Source organism: Anarhichas minor, unplaced genomic scaffold (assembly GCF_050575085.1).
Source record: "Anarhichas minor isolate MPS153535 unplaced genomic scaffold, ASM5057508v1 ptg000017l, whole genome shotgun sequence".
Classification (NCBI taxonomy): Eukaryota; Metazoa; Chordata; class Actinopteri; order Perciformes; family Anarhichadidae; genus Anarhichas; species Anarhichas minor.
This window is the reverse complement of record NW_027466463.1, coordinates 9,352,619-9,374,109: the sequence shown is the minus strand read 5'-3', so window position 1 is coordinate 9,374,109 and position 21,491 is coordinate 9,352,619. Positions and strand designations below refer to the sequence as shown.

General features: G+C 41.9%; 2 protein-coding genes across 2 annotated transcripts; both read left to right on the top strand.

Moving 5' to 3' along the window:
• The first annotated feature begins 2,416 nt into the window (after positions 1-2,416).
• Positions 2,417-3,726, top strand: neurl2 (neuralized E3 ubiquitin protein ligase 2). Its single transcript, XM_076092960.1, has 2 exons — positions 2,417-3,200; positions 3,611-3,726. The coding sequence occupies exons 1-2, from the start codon at positions 2,417-2,419 to the stop codon at positions 3,724-3,726; spliced, it is 900 nt and encodes a 299-aa protein (XP_075949075.1).
• A 1,123-nt stretch (positions 3,727-4,849) lies between these two features.
• Positions 4,850-6,720, top strand: msrb1b (methionine sulfoxide reductase B1b). Its single transcript, XM_076092762.1, is given in 5 exon segments — positions 4,850-4,904; positions 5,547-5,689; positions 5,797-5,931; positions 6,642-6,683; positions 6,685-6,720. Coding segments are annotated over 5 exon segments (411 nt in total).
• Positions 6,721-21,491: the final 14,771 nt, after the last annotated feature.

The following is a 21,491-nucleotide window of genomic DNA, read 5'->3' as shown; positions in this document are numbered from 1 at the left end:
CAAACACAAAACTCACCCACACTACTCTGCATCCAGAGTGTAAGTGCTGTCTAATTATATAAAACACGGTGACAGCTAAAGTTCAGCTTGCGGGTTAATGCCATGTTCTAATCTGGGGAGCACACATGCAAAACTGAAGTACCAAATTATTACTTTTGTGTAATATGGCAAAAAGGTGGAAATAGTCTCGTGACAATAAAGAAAGAAGGGGATATAATAATTTACCCCCCATCTCTCTCCCTCTTCTTCCCTCCTTCCATCTTGGCCTACATAAAAACACACCAGAAGCCGAAATGACAATGTGAAGAACGGCTGAGTGGTGTGCAGGCTGCAGCTGGGGTGAGAGACAATAACCCCCATCCATCAGTGACTGGAGGAGGTGCTCCTGTATAGCCTGGCTGGCTGCATGCATGAAAGTATCACCCAAGACCCCAACATTTTTATTTAATAATCTGTTGCCTTTGTATGATTATATTTAGTTTATGTCTTTATACTAACACAGTTTAATTTATTTATGTTTAAGCAGAATCTAAGCACCCAGGGCCCCAACATGGGAAGCAAGTTGCTTTTCATTTGCAATTGTGAAATTCGACATGGACTGTTTTATAATGTTCTAAATCCACACAGGGAAAGCTCCAGACAAGCAATATACAGTAAAAGAAAAGAGGGTTGAAATACGTAGAGGTTTCACACTGACTGACAGCTGCGATGTCTGGATCCGGACACTATGCAACAACGTGAAGTGAAATATCTTTGTCTTTCACATGACATATAAATCATTATGTGCCTCAACCTTGGACTCCTGGATCAAAGCCTGTACGATAACATGGAGGACAGAAACAAGCAGGGTCTTCCCATGACAGAGCAATCACATGTCATCATTAGGCCACAGCTCTGGCCTACCAGAGGTCCATGCCGAATTGTACATGCTGACCTCGACAACGTTCCGGACCGCCAGCAGCAGCCACTGAAAGTCACACTGACTTTGTCCTGACTCATCCTGTGTCTGCTGTTCAGCCTGGTGTCTGTGTAGAGACCACCTGGTACAGAGCACCACAGCTCATGCTACATATTCCATTTAATGAGGCCGTGGACATGTGGTCTCTGGACCTGGTAGCTGCAGAGCTGTATCTCGGAGGATGGACTATGATGTGCTGGACTTATAAGTAGATCTGATCAATAAGATGCCGCAGCTGGATGCAGACCAGCACATCAACACCCTGGAGGTTCTGCAGCATCCGTTCTTTACTCGCATGTCTCCCATTCTGACACCTGCATATTGATAAAGAACGCTGAGGATGTGTAACAGACATGCAGAACCAGGGAGCATTCTCGGATCTTGCAGGGACACAACTAACAGACCCTCTTGTTGAAGGAGCTGAAGCCATTCCATGTTTTGATCACGTGTTAACTCCAATATTTTAGGGTTTTGTTGAGCATATATTGCCCTTAGATGGAAAATGTGGTAATATACCGAATATTTGGTTGCAAAATGAGATATCAAACTTTGGGATAATCGTCAATGTTAAATATACTGTAATGGAAATGAGAAATTCTTTCTTATCAGCACACTGCAAATTACTTCATATTAGACCTGTTAAGTAACCACTGTGGGTTGTAGCGGGGTAGCTCCTAATTATCATACTGTATAATTAATATGACTCGATAAAAATACCTGATAGCTTTCAACTGAAATTATATGAACTAAATCTGCAGGGAGTGACACCGTGCGCAGGAGCCTTTACTCTCAGTCATACATAATGACTATAAAGAAGTATCTATGGTATCCCTTTTGAAATATAATTATTCTTCATATTGTTCTGCTACAATTCCATTATCGTAATAAATCTCCACAGCTCTCTACATCCTGGTATTTTACTTTAATTTCTGCTTTACATAAGAATAAAATCCAGACTGTATTCGCGGGGCGTGACTATATTTAGAGTGCAGCCTATGAAAGGCCTGCTGTTCAACATATCTCCATGCCATATGGTTTCATGATGGGTTTGTGAAAGTGAATGAGTGCCGGAGCCCGGAGGGCTTTGTTGCTCCCGCTAACCCCTCTTCAATCTTTGTGCATGTCTAGTGAGAGTGAGGGCATGTGCATGTTGGCCAACCCCCACAACACATGCACACAGACGCACACGCACGCACACACACACACACACACACATCACACATACCTTGCCATCTGTTGACATATGTAGTTCAAAAATAGCCCTCCACCAGAAGCTTCTCTGAGTGGCCCACAGATAAGCAGAGCTGGCATCTGGTCTTGTGTCTGTGCAGGTCGCTGTTCCTCGACGATGACCATGTGTTTGCCGGCAATAGTCCGAAACCACTGCAAAGCTGTTTGATTCGCAAGTTTCAGTAAGTCTGTTTCTTGAGGTTTTTTTGGACAGCGGCCCAACTCAAAATGCAGCCCTCCCCTGACCAGTTCATGGAATTCCACCCGATACATGGATCAAATGTCAGACTGGACTTCTCGGGAACCCAGGCCACACGTGTGGAGAGCTTTGCCAATGGAGTGTGTTTCAGCAAACACCCTCTGAAGCCCGGGGAGATTTTTCTAATCGAGATCGAGGATAAGGAGCTGGGCTGGTGCGGCCACCTCCGAGTCGGCCTGACTGCCAGGGACCCCGGGAGCTTAGACGTGGTACCTGAATACTCCATCCCGGACCTGACAGACTCAGGCGACAGCTGGGTTTTCGCCATCACTCGCAACCACAACAAGATCATAGAGGATCCTGGAGCGGGGGGTCAAGAGGCTGGAGACGGAGGACTGGCTGGGGGCCGGAGGCTCGGACGAGGGGAGGCTGGCGATGGAGCTGGAGGCGCTGAGGGAGACAGAGGAGGAGACAACACCAAACCAAAGGCTTTCTTCACTGACTCTCACTTGTACATTGAGGATGTTCGAATCCCCATGGACAAGCTGGTGGGTCGGAGCAGGCCCGGACGCTACAGCCACATTTTGGATGACTTGTATAAGACCAACGCGCTGCCTCCCACAGCCAGACGCAGCCGGATAGGAGTACTGTATGTGGCCAAAGGGCAGGACCTGGCTGATATGCACATTATCATCAATGGTGAGGACATGGGAGCGTCCGCAAAGGGGATTCCCTCCATCCAGCCTCTACATGCTGTGGTGGACGTCTTTGCTGCCACCAAGTGTGTCCGAATCGTCCAGGTGGAGTATGGATGTGAGTGTTACATTGATACTGTTCATCAATCATCATTTAATTGTAAAAGAAAGGGCCCCCGGGCACAGCCATGTTACTGTGTAACATTTCGCAGGTGGTCCAGCACTCACAGACTCTTTGAAGTTGTTTTGCATCTCTTTGTAGTCTTTTTGAGTTCAATGGGGTTTTGAGTCTCTTTGTGGCCATTTTGTATCTGTTGGTTGCTTTACAATAAACGTTATGATTATAATAACTATTCATCAGACTTCTACATCTGTATATAAGGCTCTGGCCCAGGGACCCATTCAGTAATCCATCCATACTTTTAATGCATCTTTCTTCATCAATTCTCTTTAATTTGTCCTCACTACTGTGATTCTGCTCATCCACAAGCTGTTTGTGCCTTTTGCCTTCTTTCTCTGTTGCATCAGTCTCGTCCTTGCAGACATTGTGTAGGAAAGCCATCCAGAAGCACATTGTCCACAGGATGGCCATTGACTGGCTGGAGCTGCCAGAGGCACTGAAGCACTACTGCAAGTATGAATGATGGATGCAGACCTGCAATGGACAGAAATACAATTTCTGATTACTCTCCCTGTTTCTTCCAAGAAAAATAGATTTATTTTCATGATTGAAGTCTGTGTCTCATTTATAAAATACATCTAAAAGTGTTTTGACAGTTATGCTCTTGGTACCGGCCGGACACTGATGACGATGACAACATTTCTCTGAGATGACAACTGCTAACTAAAATAAATTCACATTATTTGTTAGGTTGTCCGTGTCTGTGATTCTGCATCTTCTTCACTCGCAGCGTAAGTGTTAGGAATGACACTGGTATTTTTTGAGTCTGTGTGTGCATCATCATGGGAAAATGTTGTCCTGGAGACACCCACTGTAGCGGGAAACTACCACAGTAGCCTACTTTGCCAGGTGTTTTTAATGTCAGTCTGTGGACAGATTCTAACAAACGGTTGCGTCACCGTGCACGATTCAGTCGCGAAACTTTACAGGTGTGTAGTTGAGATCAAAATGAAGGTTAAGTTAGTGTGGGGCTGTTGGCGCCCCTTTACTATACACCGACCCGCTTTGGTGTGGCAGCCGGCAATATGATCTCTGACTCTTATATCATCAACCTCAGCTTTCAAATAAGTGAGCCATGTGTTGTGGTTTTAAATAATCTGTCAATTTAGATCATTTTAATGATCATAACAGTAAATAATTCAAGTTGTAACGGGAATGTGATCACCACAGATGTAGTAGGCGTTTGCATGCAACAGTGAGGAGGATCTACTGGGGTCAGAACCTAAGTTCAGTGACTAAGAGGAAACACGGACAGGCTTGACTGTCAGAATCTTAATTTGTCCACCTTTAACACGTGTTCTCTCAAAATAAGGTAGAATTTTCGTGATGATGCTATCTAGCAAATCTGTTTTAGGATGTGTACAAGGGGGCCATTAAAATGCACGTGCGCTCCTGTTGTCACACACTGCCATCTAGTGTCGATACAGGCAGCTGCAGTGGGAGGAGCTCCCGTTAAATCTCCATCCTGGATCACTTCGCACGAGAGGAGGAAAAACAGGAGAGCGTCCGGTCACCTGTCACTGCCGTTAGAATAAAGACTGAACCAGATTACGAGTTGCTTAGCCTTCAGCTGCAGACACTGCAGCATGTCTTTCTGTCGGTTTTTTGGCGGCGAGGCCTACAAAGATAATTTCAAACCAGGTGAGCAGACTGTGGCTGTTTAGTGAGCAGTGATGTGATGTAACCTTCCTTTAGCCTGGATTATAGAGGTTCGGCCAAGGTTTGGCTTCAAATGGACGGCTTTAAATGGAGAAGTATTATTCAATTGTAATATCGCAGTGATGAGTAGAGAGGAAGGGCGCGTGGTGTCACAGAATTTGTCAAATGTATTTATTTATTTTCCATTGTATGTCCGATTTGTAAATTCAAAGAGAAGTTTCTTAAAGAAACTAAAATAATAATAATAAATCTGCTGTTAATAACTATGTAAAACACATCAGTAATATCATTTTATTTTATAGTGAAATAAACGTGCACTACAGTTGTGGTATATTTAAGTAAATCACTATTGCAGTGATTACAACCATGGCTTGTGACCCCTTTTTAAAAAAGCCATCTGGCCTTCTCTTTTGTGTTGACACAAGTTTTCGGCTGGTCGGCCAAAGAATTTTGTTTTACAGAAAAATAAAATTGTTCAAATGTTTTGGTTTTAATTTATTTTTAATTATCTAGTGACCCCCTAAGTTTTACCTTTGGACCCATTGCCCTATTACATAAACAACGTTTCTGCGGTGCAAAATGACAAACAATGCAATGACTTTTAAAAGTAACTGTCCCCTGCAGGTATGTATGTCTGCTCCCAGTGTAACCATCCGCTGTTCTCCAGTCGGTCCAAGTTCGCCCACTCGTCTCCGTGGCCGGCCTTCACTGACACCGTCAGAGAGGACAGTGTCACCAAGATGATGGAGAGTCTCACTGCCTTCAAGGTCACAGTGTTCTGATCCCTCTTTGTTTTTCTGCTGCTGCATCATTTCACACACATCAAACAGGATGTGAGGCAGGAGGATGATGTGACTTTGTTTTGTGAACGCAGGTTCTGTGCGGCAAGTGTGGCAACGGGCTCGGCCATGAGTTTGTAAATGACGGCCCAGAGGAAGGAGTCTCACGCTTTTGAATATTCAGTCACTCGCTCAAGTTTGTCCCAAACAAAGGTAAAATGACCACAGACGTGAGTGAGACAGGCACGTGACTGAAGAAGGCTTTAATTGAGTAGCATTTTCTGCCAAAAGTAAAAGATAATAATGAGATCCCTCCACAGCGAGGTCTGTAGATTCACTCATGTAAAGTAGGACGTTGTCTCTGCAGAGATGTCCTAAAGGAAGGAGTATTCAGATACTGTAGTATTACAACTATGTAAAAATACTCCATTACAAGTAAAAGTCTGTCATTCAACAGCTTTCTTAAGTAAAAATGCAAAAGTATTGTGCTTAATGTACTTAAAGTAACAAAAGTAAGAATACTCCCTATGCCGAATGGCCTCTTTCATATATGCTGCAGTATATTTTAGGATTATTATCACAATATAACAAAGTGTTGCACCAGAATTATGAAAAACAAGTTTTTCAGTTCTTGAAAAAAAAAGATGTATTGATTGCATTGAAAACAGGTTGAAATGTAGAGTTTTTGTCAATGACCACCACGTGATATTTTAGAAGCGTGTGTTTTTGATGTGAAATTGTAAATAATAAATAAAACATAAGTAAATGTATTTAGATACTTTCCATTACTGTATTTGTGCCTGTAACTAACACGTGTGTAGCTCGTTTCCAATCTGTCCACTGACCATTATTGCATCTCTTTTGTCCCTGTCCCAGGTAAGGACAAGCAGTGAAGAGCGAGGTATGAGTTTCTACTCCAGCTGTGGTAACTGCCGCTCAGTCCAGGACCAGTGAACGGGTTGGGTCAGTGGGTGACGTGGATGGGGGGAAAGGCCTGAGAGGGACGTCCTGTCCACTGAAGAATCTTTGACCAGCCTGTGACAAAGTGACCGGACTTTACCTCTGCAAATATTCCTTTACAAAACAAAAAATCATTCCTCAAATACCTCATACTTAAATACATTTTAACTTCATGATTATGATTTTCTCAATCTGAATCAAATCAGTAGATGCACATAAACTTATTAAGAAATAAAAAATGTCTGCTATGTGTTTCACTAATTATGTTTAATTGTACATGCTATTACTGGTATAATTTACTCCCATTTACAGTACTTCCTAAGGTTAAATGTAACCGTATTATCTATGCACTGGAGAAGCTCACATTTCAGTCAGTCTGCTCTTTTAGTATCTGTTTTGTATGTTTATTTTAAGATTCTTTTGAAGTATAATACTTTTTACTATATTACATTTATCTGACAGCTATAGTGTCTTTATAAATTAAAATTTTACATTCCAAACATATGCATTGTTAGAGATTAAACTACCCAGGTTGAATGCAACACCATGTTAAATTGTTAAAGTTCCTGTTCCTTTAAAATTAGCTCTACCTCCACTGACTATAACAGTAAAATGCTACCATATCAGTTATAATAACTTAATACCAAAATATAAGGGACAATTTTTCTGGATTAAATACTTTTAGACAAGTAGAGGAACTGATGTTCCTCAAACTGACCTCTAGATGGAGCGATCATCCTGCTAGATCACGCTCACTCCTCTACACACAGTCTGATGTAAACAATGTGTGACACTATCTGTTCTTGTACAGCGTGTGGTGTACTAGCTGCATGTGCATGCTTGCTTGTTATGAGCATGAGCTGTCTGTGTTTGTTGTCGTGCATTAATTATGAATGTTGGTTGATTTGAGTAGCTAACAGGGGCCCAGGCTCTCTCTGTGGCCCAGCTGCAGGCCTTATTCTCTGGGCTCTGGGGGTTGGCAAAGACCATGAGGTTTAGAGGAGTAGACCGGCCGCCTGGTGAGAGACTGAGGGCTATCATTACCACGGAAGTAGCATACACACACACGCGGACACACACACACTCGCACACACAATCACAGAAAAACGTGTGTGCCAATCACAACACTGACTGCCATACTCGTCTTGGACAGATCTCTCACGTCTCTTTTCCCCTTATGTTATGTCATGCATCGATACCTTCACATACAGCTTTCACACACACACACACACACACGCCACAACACACACACAAAGACACACGCCGTCCTCCATTTCATTGGTCTCGCCACAGACAAGTAAAGTTTGAAGCATGTTTTCTTTCAAAACATCACTTCTTGTGGTGTGCAGTTATGAGAGGTCATCATAACATTAGTCGATGTCGCTGAACCCTCAGCATCAACAATTTGAATATTCTGGAGCACCACAGATATTACATACAACTGTGCTTCTACACGCTGCCAAAGGTATTCAAATGAATTCCAGCCGTCAGTGTGGAGGAGAAGCCTGACCTTGCATTGAGGTTGTTACGGCTGAGTAAATCTCCTCTTGTGTTGTCTTGGCAGGCAAACACTCGGCAGTTTATTCTTTCAGTCCATTTGGTGGGTGTTTTTACCCACGGTGCTTCCCTGTACTGTGAGTGTGTGCATTTTTTAGCAAAGGTGGTCCTGCTAGTAATCAAACCCACAACCTTGGCAGTGGTATGGTTATGCTCTGCCCGTCAAAACTGTACAGGAGTGGCTACGTCTGATAAGCATAAAGCAAACACAGGGACATGAGAGTGTGATTGCTACGTCAGATAAGTGAGGTGAGCTCTAATTAAAGCAAAAAAAAAAAAAAAAGCAGCCCTTGGATCATCTTACGCTGTTCCATCAGTCTGTGAGGATTGGTGCAATCTGGATGTGATTTACCTTTCTGCACACTGTACTTTAGCATGTCATTGATGCTAGTTACTTCAGTCTTTTCCTCTCATTAGCTTTCCCTCGTCTCCATTCTTAATTTTCTTTCTTCGTTTCGACTTATTTTTGAGTTTTTCCTACAGCTGCTAATAGAAACAGCACCCTGCAGAGCCGCAGAGCGACCGCTAACCCGCAATTTTAGACGAACGTATGCGCAAGTTTAAACAACAACAGATAAAATCATCTGTGTAAAATACGAGGGAAAAATGTATTCAATTAAAATATTTTGAAAATGCAGTGCACTAAAATTATATTTCTACTATTTGTCGGTGAGAAAGTTATAGGCTTACCTAAATAAGCATCTTATTTGAGTTTTAATGTTAACATTTTGATAATCCTATGCAGTGGTTAACTTAATATTATTTAGCTAATGTTAGCTAGCTTCCTTCAATGAATAATGTCAGCCTATTGTAACACCCTTGGAACCCGCTATTAGGGGAAGCTGGCTAGCTTCAGATTGAGTACAATATAAACACATTTTATCTAATAAAAGACTAGAACGTTAGCCTCATTTGTATCATTTTAAGACTTTAACAGCTCTGCTAGCAGCTCTGTGAGGCTGTACTTGAGCACAGTGGTGCTTTGAGCTAAAAGCTAATGTCAAAGTTCTAGCATGCTCACAATAACAATACTAACATGACTATGTTTAGAGGGTATAATGTTGACCAATGTAACAATGTGTTTGCATGCATGCTCCACAAATCTGACCGTTGGAAAGTTTGTGCATTTGTCCCAAACATAAGTTGACTATACAGATATTAGCCGTTGGCTAGCTGGCGTTAGCATTCTTGTGCATTGTGTTCTCTCACTTATGTTCCGCCATGTCTCCCGGCTCTGTACTTTGGTGAAGAAGATTCATTCACACCACTGTTGCTGTACGTTCAATTTTCAACTCAGAGACTGAACCTTTCTTCTGATGGTTTTCTTTTTTTTTCTTTCCTTCGTTCTTTGCCACACATCCGACTATATTTATGTAATGTTATCCTCAGGTTAAGGAAAATACTATGAGACTGTGTTTAAAATGTTTTTCCTTTCAGCTTGATGTAGGTAAATGATAGTAGCCTTCCTGTCAGTGCTTTACTGTTCTATTTCCAAGTAAAACCATGATTCAAAGGTTTGCTTTGGCAATAACAAAGATTCATGTCTGGACCACAACTACCAAACTGGTTTCAACGGAGGTGCAGTTCATAAAATGCTTCCTCTGGGAGTTTTGTGCTCAACAATGAGACAAACACATTTGCGATAATTTGTCTTCCCATCACTGACATTACCCACTGCATGACTCATATTCAGACCAAAGCAGCATTCTAAGTTTCCCGTTGTGTTTCCCATTGATGAAATGAAAGTATCTACAGAGAAGAAGCTCTCTCTCAATGCAGTGTGAATTCAAGGCATCATTTTGTACCATGTGAACTTGAGGTTACGGTGAAACCCCTCAGAGGGCAGACATTACGCTGTTGGGTCACACAGGCACTGCATTAACCCGGCTGCCCTGAGACATTTTACACACAGGGTTAATGCTTGATTCAGTGGGGGAAAGCGCTACCTACACAATGTTATAAAAGGAAAGGGTATTCAGAGGACAGCTGCATCTTCTAAAAGGTATTTTTCTTTGCACTGTTGCATTCAAGAACCCCCACCTTTCCTGTCTGTGCTGTGCAGGTGAATCTTCCATTAAATGTGAACAACCACAAAACGGTTGAAAGGGTAAATGAAACCAAAAGAGTGTATTCTATGAGAGTAAATGCTTCGGTGTACAAAACAAACACTTTTTCAGACTTGATCAACATTATTTTAGAGAAACTGAGTGGAAAACCCTGCATTGTACCATTTTCCCCAAAGTGGATAAACCCCCAGGGTTTCTCAGAATAGATGACATTTCACATTTATGGTCTGCAATTTCTTTGGGTTTCAGCTCGCGAGCTCCAGATCAGATAAGATGATTATTCAAAATTGCCCCATCAGTCATCGCTACCCCTGAGCCAAAAAAACAGGTGGATGACATGGTGGCTATTAGGCCATATTATAGCAGGATGTATTGCCAAAACACACACAAGCACACACTTACAGAGACAATGGTTTTGTCATGGGACAGTGAAGCGCAATTCTCTACATCTAGATTAAGAGTTAGATATAATCATTAAACATTCATGTAAATGCCTCTGCTCATAGGGGCAGCTGCTACACAAGGAGAGCTTTACCACGCCAGCATCGGGGTATGTTGGTGGTATCCTGTCCTACAGGAAGACAGTCTAATCTCCCTTTTCAAGAGTATTATACAGTTACATTTCACTGAAAGGGAAGTGTTATTGTGAAATGGCCACTGCTCCCTCACCAACAGAAACCGTGCTATGACTGTCATGTTTGCAGGAAGACAGTCTTAGGCTTCAACTTGCTCATTCACTCAAAGGCGTGTGATGTCATTTCGCACGAAGGCAATTCTATTCTGCTTAACTGCTCTTGGCAGGAAACTGTGTTTTAACAACAGGGTGTATCTGTGATGTCAGCAAAGTACCGCTTACAGTGTGATACATTTCCCCATGGGTGATTGTTGAACATTTCATAATCCATCATTATGAAGTTTGATTAGATGCAAGAGCACTAAAGAAGGAGTAGAGATGGTTCCATTTCTTTTTTTATTTGTATTTGTTTGTTCAGTTGTTAAGTAGTCCTCACTTTGCGATGGGTGTCGAACTCGATGGCTTCAAGCAGTTACTCCACTGATTAAGTATCGCACTTCCATAAAGTTAGGGGGATTCATTGTTAAACGGTTGGTCAAAATCAATTCAGCAGAAACCGAGATATTCGCACCTCGGGAGCTGGAATTAACTTCGCCCCAAAGCTGTTTATTAACAGTGTTCAAGCAATGCTAGCCTTGAGTTTGGAAAAGTCTGTTAACAAAAGCTGTAAATTTGAAAAGTGTCTTCTGTCATCCTATTCTGTGAAGATTGTGTGGTCAGAAGTTTAATCATAAGCTGTCTACAACCATCGTCATCCCGCAGACAGCTGACCGGTCCATCAGTGGGACAAGAGTCACTCAGCATCTGGGCTAAATTATGCTCCATCCTCTGGACACGGAGCAAATCGCCACCATCCATCTTGATGTCCTGACATGTGATGCATGTAGAGCGCAGGGCCCGCCTGTGTCCCCAATGTCAGTGGCACCTGTCAGGTCCCTGCGGACCCCACACACCTATCGCCATGCATCATACTCGGAGATCCAGAGCATTGAACTGCGGCTCAATAAGTCAGTGAACGGGCGGCACAGACAGAGAGGTATCGACACCTTTCAGCTTCAGACGGGGTTTGAGCTGGAAAGCAACAAGGCTGTTTGCTGACTTGTCGCCTTTTTTTCTCAGAGGTCTCACATTTGCTCGTATTGTGCAAGGTGGCATCCTGCTACGTCTATAAGCTATACCTGTTTCACACGACCGAAGGTTACGAACATTTACATGTTTATTTACGCGTGATTCATTTTTTAAGAAGGTATAAAAACTAAAAACACACCAAATGTGCATATAGAGCACTAAATGTAAAGATTTGTATATTGCTTGTGGAAAACCTACATGTGTGCTCACCCGAATATCAAAAAGCCACATATTTGACCACCTTCACATCTAGTTCCACTGAAAACTGTTGCTAGAGTGTTTTGCGAATCACACAGACCACAACATTGTTTCTGTAGAGACATGTTTTCATAATGATATATTTTATGCCCTTATTAGAGGGTTAATAGAGGACAGATGACAGGCAGTAAGGGAGCGTGAGATTGGTAGTGACAAGCAGTTTCCTATAGCCAGACACAAACTGGAGGCGTTGAGTCATTTTTTTGGACGCTTTGAGCGCCACAAATTAAGTTCGATTCACCTCCATTTAAATCTAGGTATATAAAACCAAGGCTATATATTTGCACAGCCATAATGAGAAACACTAAATGCAATGTAATGTGTTTTGGGTTTTTTGTGTTGTTTTCTACTGATGCACTATCCACTTTGCTGCTGTAATCCTGCAAATTTCCCCAGCTGTGGCAATAATAAAGGATTATTTTATTGTATCTTAAAATATATATCTTAAAAGGTCATTTGCTTGAACTGACCCTTTAATAGACAACAAATGAAAAGCAGGAACAGCTATACCTAAAGTCTACACAAAGTGCTTCATGGCGTGTCCGGCAGCAGCAGGTAGAAGCACATCCAGGTTAACGTATACATCTGCCCACTCATCGCCGTCTGATTTTCCTTCTGCTGAGCCACATGTCTGGATCAGCGTGGATGTCCCCCCCCCCCCCGACAGCGCCGCTGACTGTTAGTAAACACCGTCTCTGAGCGCTGTCTAACTGCGTTATCTTCAGTCCCGAGAGCAGATAACAAGCAAGCACAGCGACTGGCTTCAAAGCTGCTGAGCCCCCCTCCCCCCCGAGCCGGAGCGACGCACGCTCCAAAACTATTTAATCAGGAGCTTTTTTCTCTTGGCCTCCGCTGCAGACCTGGAACTGTGATATGCTCTGAAAGCAGACGTTGCCGTGCGCGTGTGTGTGTGTTTGAGTGTTGTTTGTGTGGTGGCAGTGGTTGAGGGGGTCATGTTTGTTTAGGCGGCCTGTCTCTCTCAGTGGGTCAGGCTCAGGCTCACAGAGGTATAATTCTGTGGTGAGACTGCTGAAGATCTTACAAGTGTTCAAAGTTTTCCTGAGGCCCCTCGCGCTCCACAGTCCATTGATTTCCGCAGCTTAAATTGTCCAATAATCAAATGGAGGATTCCATGGCATGTTGGTGAAGTTATAACTTTAAAAAAGCTCGGCATCCACAGGAGCACCGTGTCGGAGACCAATGCTGGCATTACTCATTTTTTATCCTGTCCTTGGGTTCTGCTAACTACCTATCAGATGGTCTACCAGCGCGGTGTGCGTCTATATTTACAGCCGCGTCCAGCTTCTGATATATCGTCCTCCTGGAATTTCATAGCAGAGAAGAAGTGACCAGAATGATTATAGGCCAGTTTTTTGTTGCATGAATGACATCATGACATGTGGATCACGGAATCGTATGGTTTTTGAAAATCCACTGTACGCTGTACCACAGTAAATTGCTCGGTAGCTGTAGCGTGCAGTCCAAGATTCTTGGCTTAATGTTTGAATTTGATACAGAGGAAAATGGAAAGGTCAACGAGGGGATGCCCGCACGCGAGAACACACACACACACACACACACACATATGTACTGTGCTCCCCGTAACCTGTGAGTATAGAGTGGAGCGCTGATCAGCACATTTTACAGGGTGGCCTTATTACCTTGAGTTACACCTGTCAGATAAGCTATCAGAGGAGCTGATTGCTTACTGCTGTGAAGTGCAGCGCAGATCAACTGATAGCACTGCTGTCATTAAAAGAGGCTGACCTCACCTGTGCTGTAACTCAATCCTGTGTTTAGAACTTGGCTGTTTTATGACCTAACTTGTTTTTATTGAACTTCGCATGAAGAGTTTCTGTTAAAGGAATAGGTCCTTTTCACACAGCAGCCATTTTAAATGTCAAAAAGGCTGCTGTGAAAAGGGCCTGTAGTTTATGAAATGCATGTATTAGCTGTCTTGCTGAGAGTCAGATGAGAAGATCGGTACCACTCTCATATTTGTCCGTTAAATATGGATCTACAGCCAGGAAAGAGTTACCTGGAAAGGAACATTTAAAGGAAAAATATGCTTATTTGCTCTCTTGCCAAACATGAGTTTATAGTTCAAGTCTTTTTCAATGCAGCATGATGTTCATTTAATAAATGAAGGTCCCTAATTCACAAGTTCTTGATTCAATCTGTGTAAAGTGTAGCAGCTGTCATTTAGATTGAATCACCTGAAATGATTTAAAGAAAACCTGCATGTATAAGGTAACCCTTCCTGTTAAGGGTCAGATCAAGACCTTTGGAGACAGGAAATACAAAAAGCTTTGGGTTCATGAAACCTTTTTCAAACCAAACAGCCTCAAAGATGCACATGGCTTCCTGTTCCTGAAGACTGGACACTCAACTTGTAAAAAAAGGAGTGTCGTAGTTTGAAATGAAAAGAGAAGAAAACATCACTTTTTGAATCTTGATCTTTTGTTTGTATTAGTCAAATTCATGCATTGGAGGAGAAACTAACTCCTAAACGATCCATCGTCTCGCTGAATGTAACATTTCGTTTCAGCCACTTTCTTCTCTCGATCTTGTCACAACAGATGTCAGATGTCAAGAGATAAGCTGATGTCTCTCCATGTTGTTTTGCCTGCATCTCAGCGCTGCGTGACACACCTGAAGCCTTATCTCCTCCTGCATTGTTACACCACAAGGTTGTGAACGGGCCCAAAAAAGCTGGAGGCATGTGATTGGTCAACGTGCTGCCAACAAATATCAACAGATCATTATGGATTTCCCCCAAATCCTATTACACAGAGAGTATATTTATAATCACTCAGTGAGAGTCTAAATATTTGTTTTAGTGTAAAACCAGAATGTTTCCACTAAGCAGGAAACCATCTGAAGTTTATTTGTTGCCCTCCAGTTTTTCTCTCAACCAAGACGCTTTTCACCTCACAGTTTACACAATAGAAAATTTAAAAAATAAAGAAAAACAATCAGGCAAGAAATAAACACAAGTGAACGAACAGTTGCTTTTGCTCGCTGTAAACAAGAAACACTGTGAGGTTTTATTAGACAGTGGTCACTGGTTAACCACAATGACCTGCAATAAATATGATAAGCCAGGGAGGCATCAGGTTGAGTCTCATGGAAGCAGCTACTCTCACCTCTTCCCTCAGCAATAAGGACTCAGCTGTGAACCGGCAAAACGTTTTTTTATTTTTTATTATTACCCTTAAATTTCCCCGTGTCACACAGTGAGGATCCTGTGCAGGCATGCCTGGCACTTTACGTGCCTTTCTTTACTCCACAATTGAAAAAACATTTTCGAGCAGCAAGCTCGTAGCCACACCCATGTGATAATGCACGGTGCTGCCGTGCCCTATACTTACCCAGCTCGCCGCAGAGCTCTGCCCTGCAGTTAAAGTCGAGAATATGGCCCTGCCACTGGCTTTCACACAACACACACAGGCTAACAGTGCACAGATGCTAGGGCTGTATGGACTCTCTCATTGGTCGCTGTGTGTGCTGTGATTTAATTGGTCATCCGCAAGGCTTTGTTGTCTTGTTGACATCTTTGGTGCCGAGCACAAATTCCTGCGTGTTTTCAGGGCAGAACTAGAGTAGCTGTCAATCTATGGAGACGTTTTGTTCCCTGGATGTTTTGTTGATAGAGTGAGAGATGTGTGTCCAGACTCAGCATCGCACTGAGGCATCATGGGGGTTCAAACACAGATGTATTAGGAGTGTTGTTGTCATTTTTTCGCAGTAGGAGTATAATCAGCCCCCCCACAGAGTCATTATACTCGCTCTCATTTTGGCCAACCACGTAATTGCAACAAAAAAAATCCTTGCCCATAGACTTCCATTAGACAGGCAGCAGACAACATCAAAAATCTTTGTATTATTATTGTTCCGTGTGATACCTTTGGTGACCCTCTTTTCATCCAGCACCATCATCACCTCACAACTTTGGTTTTTGACCAAATATTTACAAAACGAATGCCGGATCTGTATTTTTGAACCAAGATGGTGAAAATAGTAAATAGTTAACATGCCATGGCAGGGTTGTAAGCAGGTGTAATTGATCAAATTAATTACAGTCCCATTCTATTCAGTGTGTCACAGTCATTCCAGTCAGGCAGCATGCGCACTACCAGGGCCCGTGCCAACCTAAATGGAGCAGGGCCATAATTAATGTTATTAATTACACCTGTTTAGCCTGCAATGACATGCCAAAATGGCTACTGTGAGAAGGGCCCATTGATGCCATCTGGGTTTGATTTCTAGTTCTAATAATACAGTCACGGGTTATGCTGCATTCACATGGGTACATACATACCATAATTACATGCGGCCGAGACGGAATAATCGTTCACGTCGGCCTGCTACTTGTAATTAGTGAGCCAGAGATATCAGTAATTCCTGACAGTTTAACTCCCACTTGGTAAAAAAGAAGTATATTAGTGTCAACAAATCGGTGCAAAGCCACCATGAAAATGATATCCGCTATTTAAACTAATGAACCTTAAACCAATTCATCAAATACAAAAAGACTGTCAGGGATGGAAATAACAAATTACATTTATTCTCTTTAGCGTAAAAGTCGTTTTAGTGCACAACCGTTGGGAAGCACGCTAAAAGACTCACCCAATGTGTTAGTGACCTGCACAGTGGGGGGCACGCAGGGTCTGGCTAACATGCTAAATGCTAACACGGTGGATCCTCCAGGTGACTCTTGCGTTCACTGAGGAACTAATACTTCAGTTGAAGACGGTTAATCCCTCCGAGACCGAACGGACTGGTTATTTTATGCTTTGAGAAGACAGGTGAGCACAACGAGACGCTGCTGAACTCTCCAGATGAGAACGTCGATATTTATACATGTCTGCGTTGTCTGCTTTGATTCTAAAAGAAGTTTGAGGCGCCGTCGTGTCCAGTGTTTGTCTCTTTTCTGGTTAATTCTTGTGAGGCTACAGTGAGGAAGGTGGTTAAATATTCATAATTGATAATCAGCTGTAAGCACAGGCTGCAGAGAGGTCAGTTGGTTTGGACATAAGGGGTCTTGTTGCTGATGTTGTTCCACTTGTGTGTAAGTTAACATGTAATGCAATCTATTTTGTAGCTTATGTTATTTAATGTAGCACTATATCGTCACCCCTTTTAACCTACTTTTACTACCTTTTAGTACAATTTTTACATGGATACTTTTACTCTAACTTGAGTGAAATTTCTATAATGTAGTACTTTTACTTAATTACAATATTCTAGTACTCTTTCCACCTCTGGAAACTGTTACAAATGTGTAGCTATAGGCTTATTTCCATTAGTCTGGTTAGACCACAAGATCAGCAATTGCCAAAACCCAAGTCAGAATAAGTTTTCCCGGTGTTCCCATTCATGGTGTTAAAGTGTTCTAATGTGATCCTTACTGCTTATCTTCTTATCATCTAACATCAGCTGTGGTTGCTGCTGACATGTGCAATCGGTTATCAGGAGAAGAGCTTGGAAAGTGTAACAGCTTTTCCTGAACTTTGGACTAAAAAAAAAAACCTGCATGTAAGTCATCCTTTAATCCGTGCTGGCCATTAATGATGATGATGTCTGGGGGAGTTTGGTGACACATTTGTGTGTGTGTGTGTGTGTGTGTGTGTGTGTGTGTGTGTGTGTGTGTGTGTGTGTGTGTGTGTGTGTGTGTGTGTGTGTGTGTGAGACACATTCCATCCAGGTGAGTTAGCAGGCCATTTGAAGATCAGCTCTTCCGTAGCTCGTCGCATGCATTGTATCCTCAGTGATCCGGTACAATACTGGGACAATGCTTTGTATTCTCCTGCGGGACAATGACTGCAACGCCCCTTCTGGACAACTTGAGAAGTCGGGTGTATTCACTTTGACCCGAAACAGTGAGGGGATTAGCTATTGTGAGTAAACAGAAAGCCTTTTAAATTAAAAGAGCCACAGAGCAGAAAGTCCGTGGTAACACATGCATTGGTTTAAAATGCATTGAATTTCTCGACCTCTGAGGGAAATCTCTGCAACCCCATCACCAACTGTTACTTGACGGAAATATAAAGTGAGACTAACTTCAAAAAGAGAACACGTTTTACGGACTAATGTCAAGTTTTTATATATTTTTTAATGTAAGCAAGTTATTTACATTTCGAATATGTGGTCAGTTTACCCAAATAATGCCTATTTGGAAATTTCTCTGACGTTTCTGTACATGTGGATTGGTCAACATCTGTTGTCCCCCCGAGTAGATCAGTCTCATTTAAGCCCTGCACTGCCTTCTTAAGGTTTTGATTAATTCTATAATTCCGTTTAGAAGATAACATTTACCTTTCAAATTGAGAATATTTTGTCACAGTACAGCGAGGTACAGTTGTTTGGACTTCCGTGTTGAACTTCAACATGTCCGAGCTTTGGGTAGTCTGTATTGAGAAAGGCTTTGAAAGCAGCCACCGCAGGTCATCACGGGGACTTTACTGAGGATTACAGCGCACAACAGTCACTGCTGGGCTTTGTACAGCTGTCTGCCTTCCCACAGCCACAGACTTACACAGGTGGGTAGGAATTCAACACCGACGATGTCATTTACAGATACAGGTGTGTGTGCGTGTGTGTGTGTGTGTGTGTGTGTGTGTGTGTGTGTGTGTGGGAATGCCTTTATTCAGGTGTTCCACTGTAAACTGTTGAAGGAAGCGAAGTTCCCATACATTAGACTGTCATTCAGGATTAGACGGATACTGCACATGATAGCTGATATCGGCCTAAATATGTAGCACACACTGCAGATATAAGTTTCTTTTTGTCCGCAGCTACAATATAGTGGGCTATAATAATAACCCGGAGATTGTTTTCTCCTTTTGCGCATGTTATTGATGAACCAATTATAGCATATATTTCATGTCATGACTTATGTTTAACTCAAGTATCTCATGATAGCACGAATTCAGTTTTGTATCCCACTATGGCATTTACGTATGTGTACCAACAAAAAAAACAAGAAAAAGAAACATAAATGTTCAAATTCAAATATGACCAGCAACAAAATGTTGCTGAATTTTGCCTAGAAAAGCAAATATCTTATCGATATTTAGATGAAGTAAAGACCTGAGTATGACATTTGACATCTGTTTTGCTAAATCAAAATGTATAAATCCTGGGAAAAGCTTTTTAAAAGCTAAAAAAACAAATCTAACTGTATTCTGTATGGAAACTACATTTACTGGACTCTCTGTCACGGAATGAAGCTAAAACAAGAGAGCTAAATCAAAAGTTAGCTAGCAGGACGCATAGCCACGTCTAGCCTTAGCCACAGCTAAAACTACATTTACTTAATCATTTCCCCCCTATTGGTATTTGTAGCAAAACATATAAATGTTGATAAAATGATATCTTGATAAAATCAGTTATTTTTAACAAAACTAAATGACCCCATTTCAGTCATGGTGGAAAAGAAACACCTAGCTAACGCAAAACTCAGGCTAAAGCTAACTAGTTTAACAGAGAAGCGTAACCGGCATCTCAGCTGGCATCTTAATAAAGTTAATTTTAAAAACAAAATGGAGACGAAAGCTGACAATTAGCTTGTAAATTCACATTCGCATCCCATATAGATGTTAGAAAGGCAGAGGGCCCTTATTAAAATATATTTTGCAGGCAAACAGACAAATATGAGCCACTTTGGCATAAAACTGCCTTCAAAAAAAGCAAAATCCTTTCAACCTCGCACTCGAAGAAAAGACACCACAGTACACAGTATGGTAAACAAAACAAAGCAAGCCCACATTATTGATCACTTTGACTACAGAGTGGCACGTCTCCGATTGTTTTTCAACATCACAGCGGATCAATATGGAGGAGTGCTCGGAGAGTACAGAAGGGTAAATGATGCCTTCTCTGTTTAGAGACTTGGGGAAATTGACATACTGCCAGGTTGGAGGAGGCCTGGGTCGATAGATATTGTCATCCCCCTCAGATTTATCATCCATATGGATGTGCTGCCATGTAGCACCTCACTTGTATTTCAACAGAGAGGGCGAAAGTGCCAATAACTTGTGATTTACACATATATTGTCAAAAACTATTTTGGGAAAATAGGTTTGGTATCCAGAAGCATCCATTTCAGAACCGTCTGACACTGAAGGCTCATTATGGGTTCGGTCAGTCCTGTACTCCACGATGGCACAATGAATCCTACCAACTCCACAGTACATCAAGCATAATGTCATCTCCTCAACCATTAGTACAAGGAACCCAAGTGTGGTTCAAAGAACAGCAGCGAGAACAATACTGAAAATCTAGTAATGTGACAGATGTTTGCACTCCCTCAGACAAACCTGTGAAGAATTGAGCTGCCGCTCTGTTGCAGTCTGGTCTTTACAGGTTTCTGTGTGTTTTGGAACCTTTTTTTGTTGTTGCTATTTTTGCTCTCCATTTTGACAAATTAGTTTCAAACCAACATTGTTTTTGATCTGTTTACAGTTCATATTTCACAAGGACTAAATGTAGGCTATATCTGTTTTGTTTTTTCATTCCAACATGATTAAATATAGCTACTTCCTCAGACAAAAAACGGTCTTGATTGCTGTTCGTGCTCCTTGTGAAGTGAGAAGTCAACAGTTTTGTTGTCTAAACCTAACCAAGTATTTCACGATCTAGTACTAAATCTAACCTACTGTGGTTTCCTGTGAAGATGGAAGATTATTTTATAAACACAGCATGAAGGGACATTGACACATGTTGCTGGACTTTTGTTAAAAAACGCACGAAAAAACGAGGAGTGACTTTTTCGTCATGATATCATGTGCAGTGCTGCGGGGAAATATTGGGATCATATGGGTTCATAATATAAATCAAAAAGAGCAGACAGTTGCACACAAGGGAAAAAGGTTGCACAAATAAAACAGGGCTGACTTTATGTTTTTCACTGCAGCAGGCTACACCTCCAGTACACCAGTATCACAAGGAGGGAGCGATCCGGACATTTCATCTCGTCCGTGTCATCGCTGAAAATATAATCTGTGTCCTGAGGCTTTCTTGGCAAGATTCAGGAACAAATGTCGAGATTTCCAGGACGTAAATAGGATCTGGTTCCAAAAACCTGCATATCAGCAATTGTCTCATATGACGGCTAATTCTTTTTTTACTTAAACTCTTGCGAATGTTTAAAACAAAACAAAAATGTTGAATTGTTGTTTTGGTCTTAATTATTTATCAATATTTACCTACACTGCAAAGAATGGTGGAGAGAGACTGATGATGG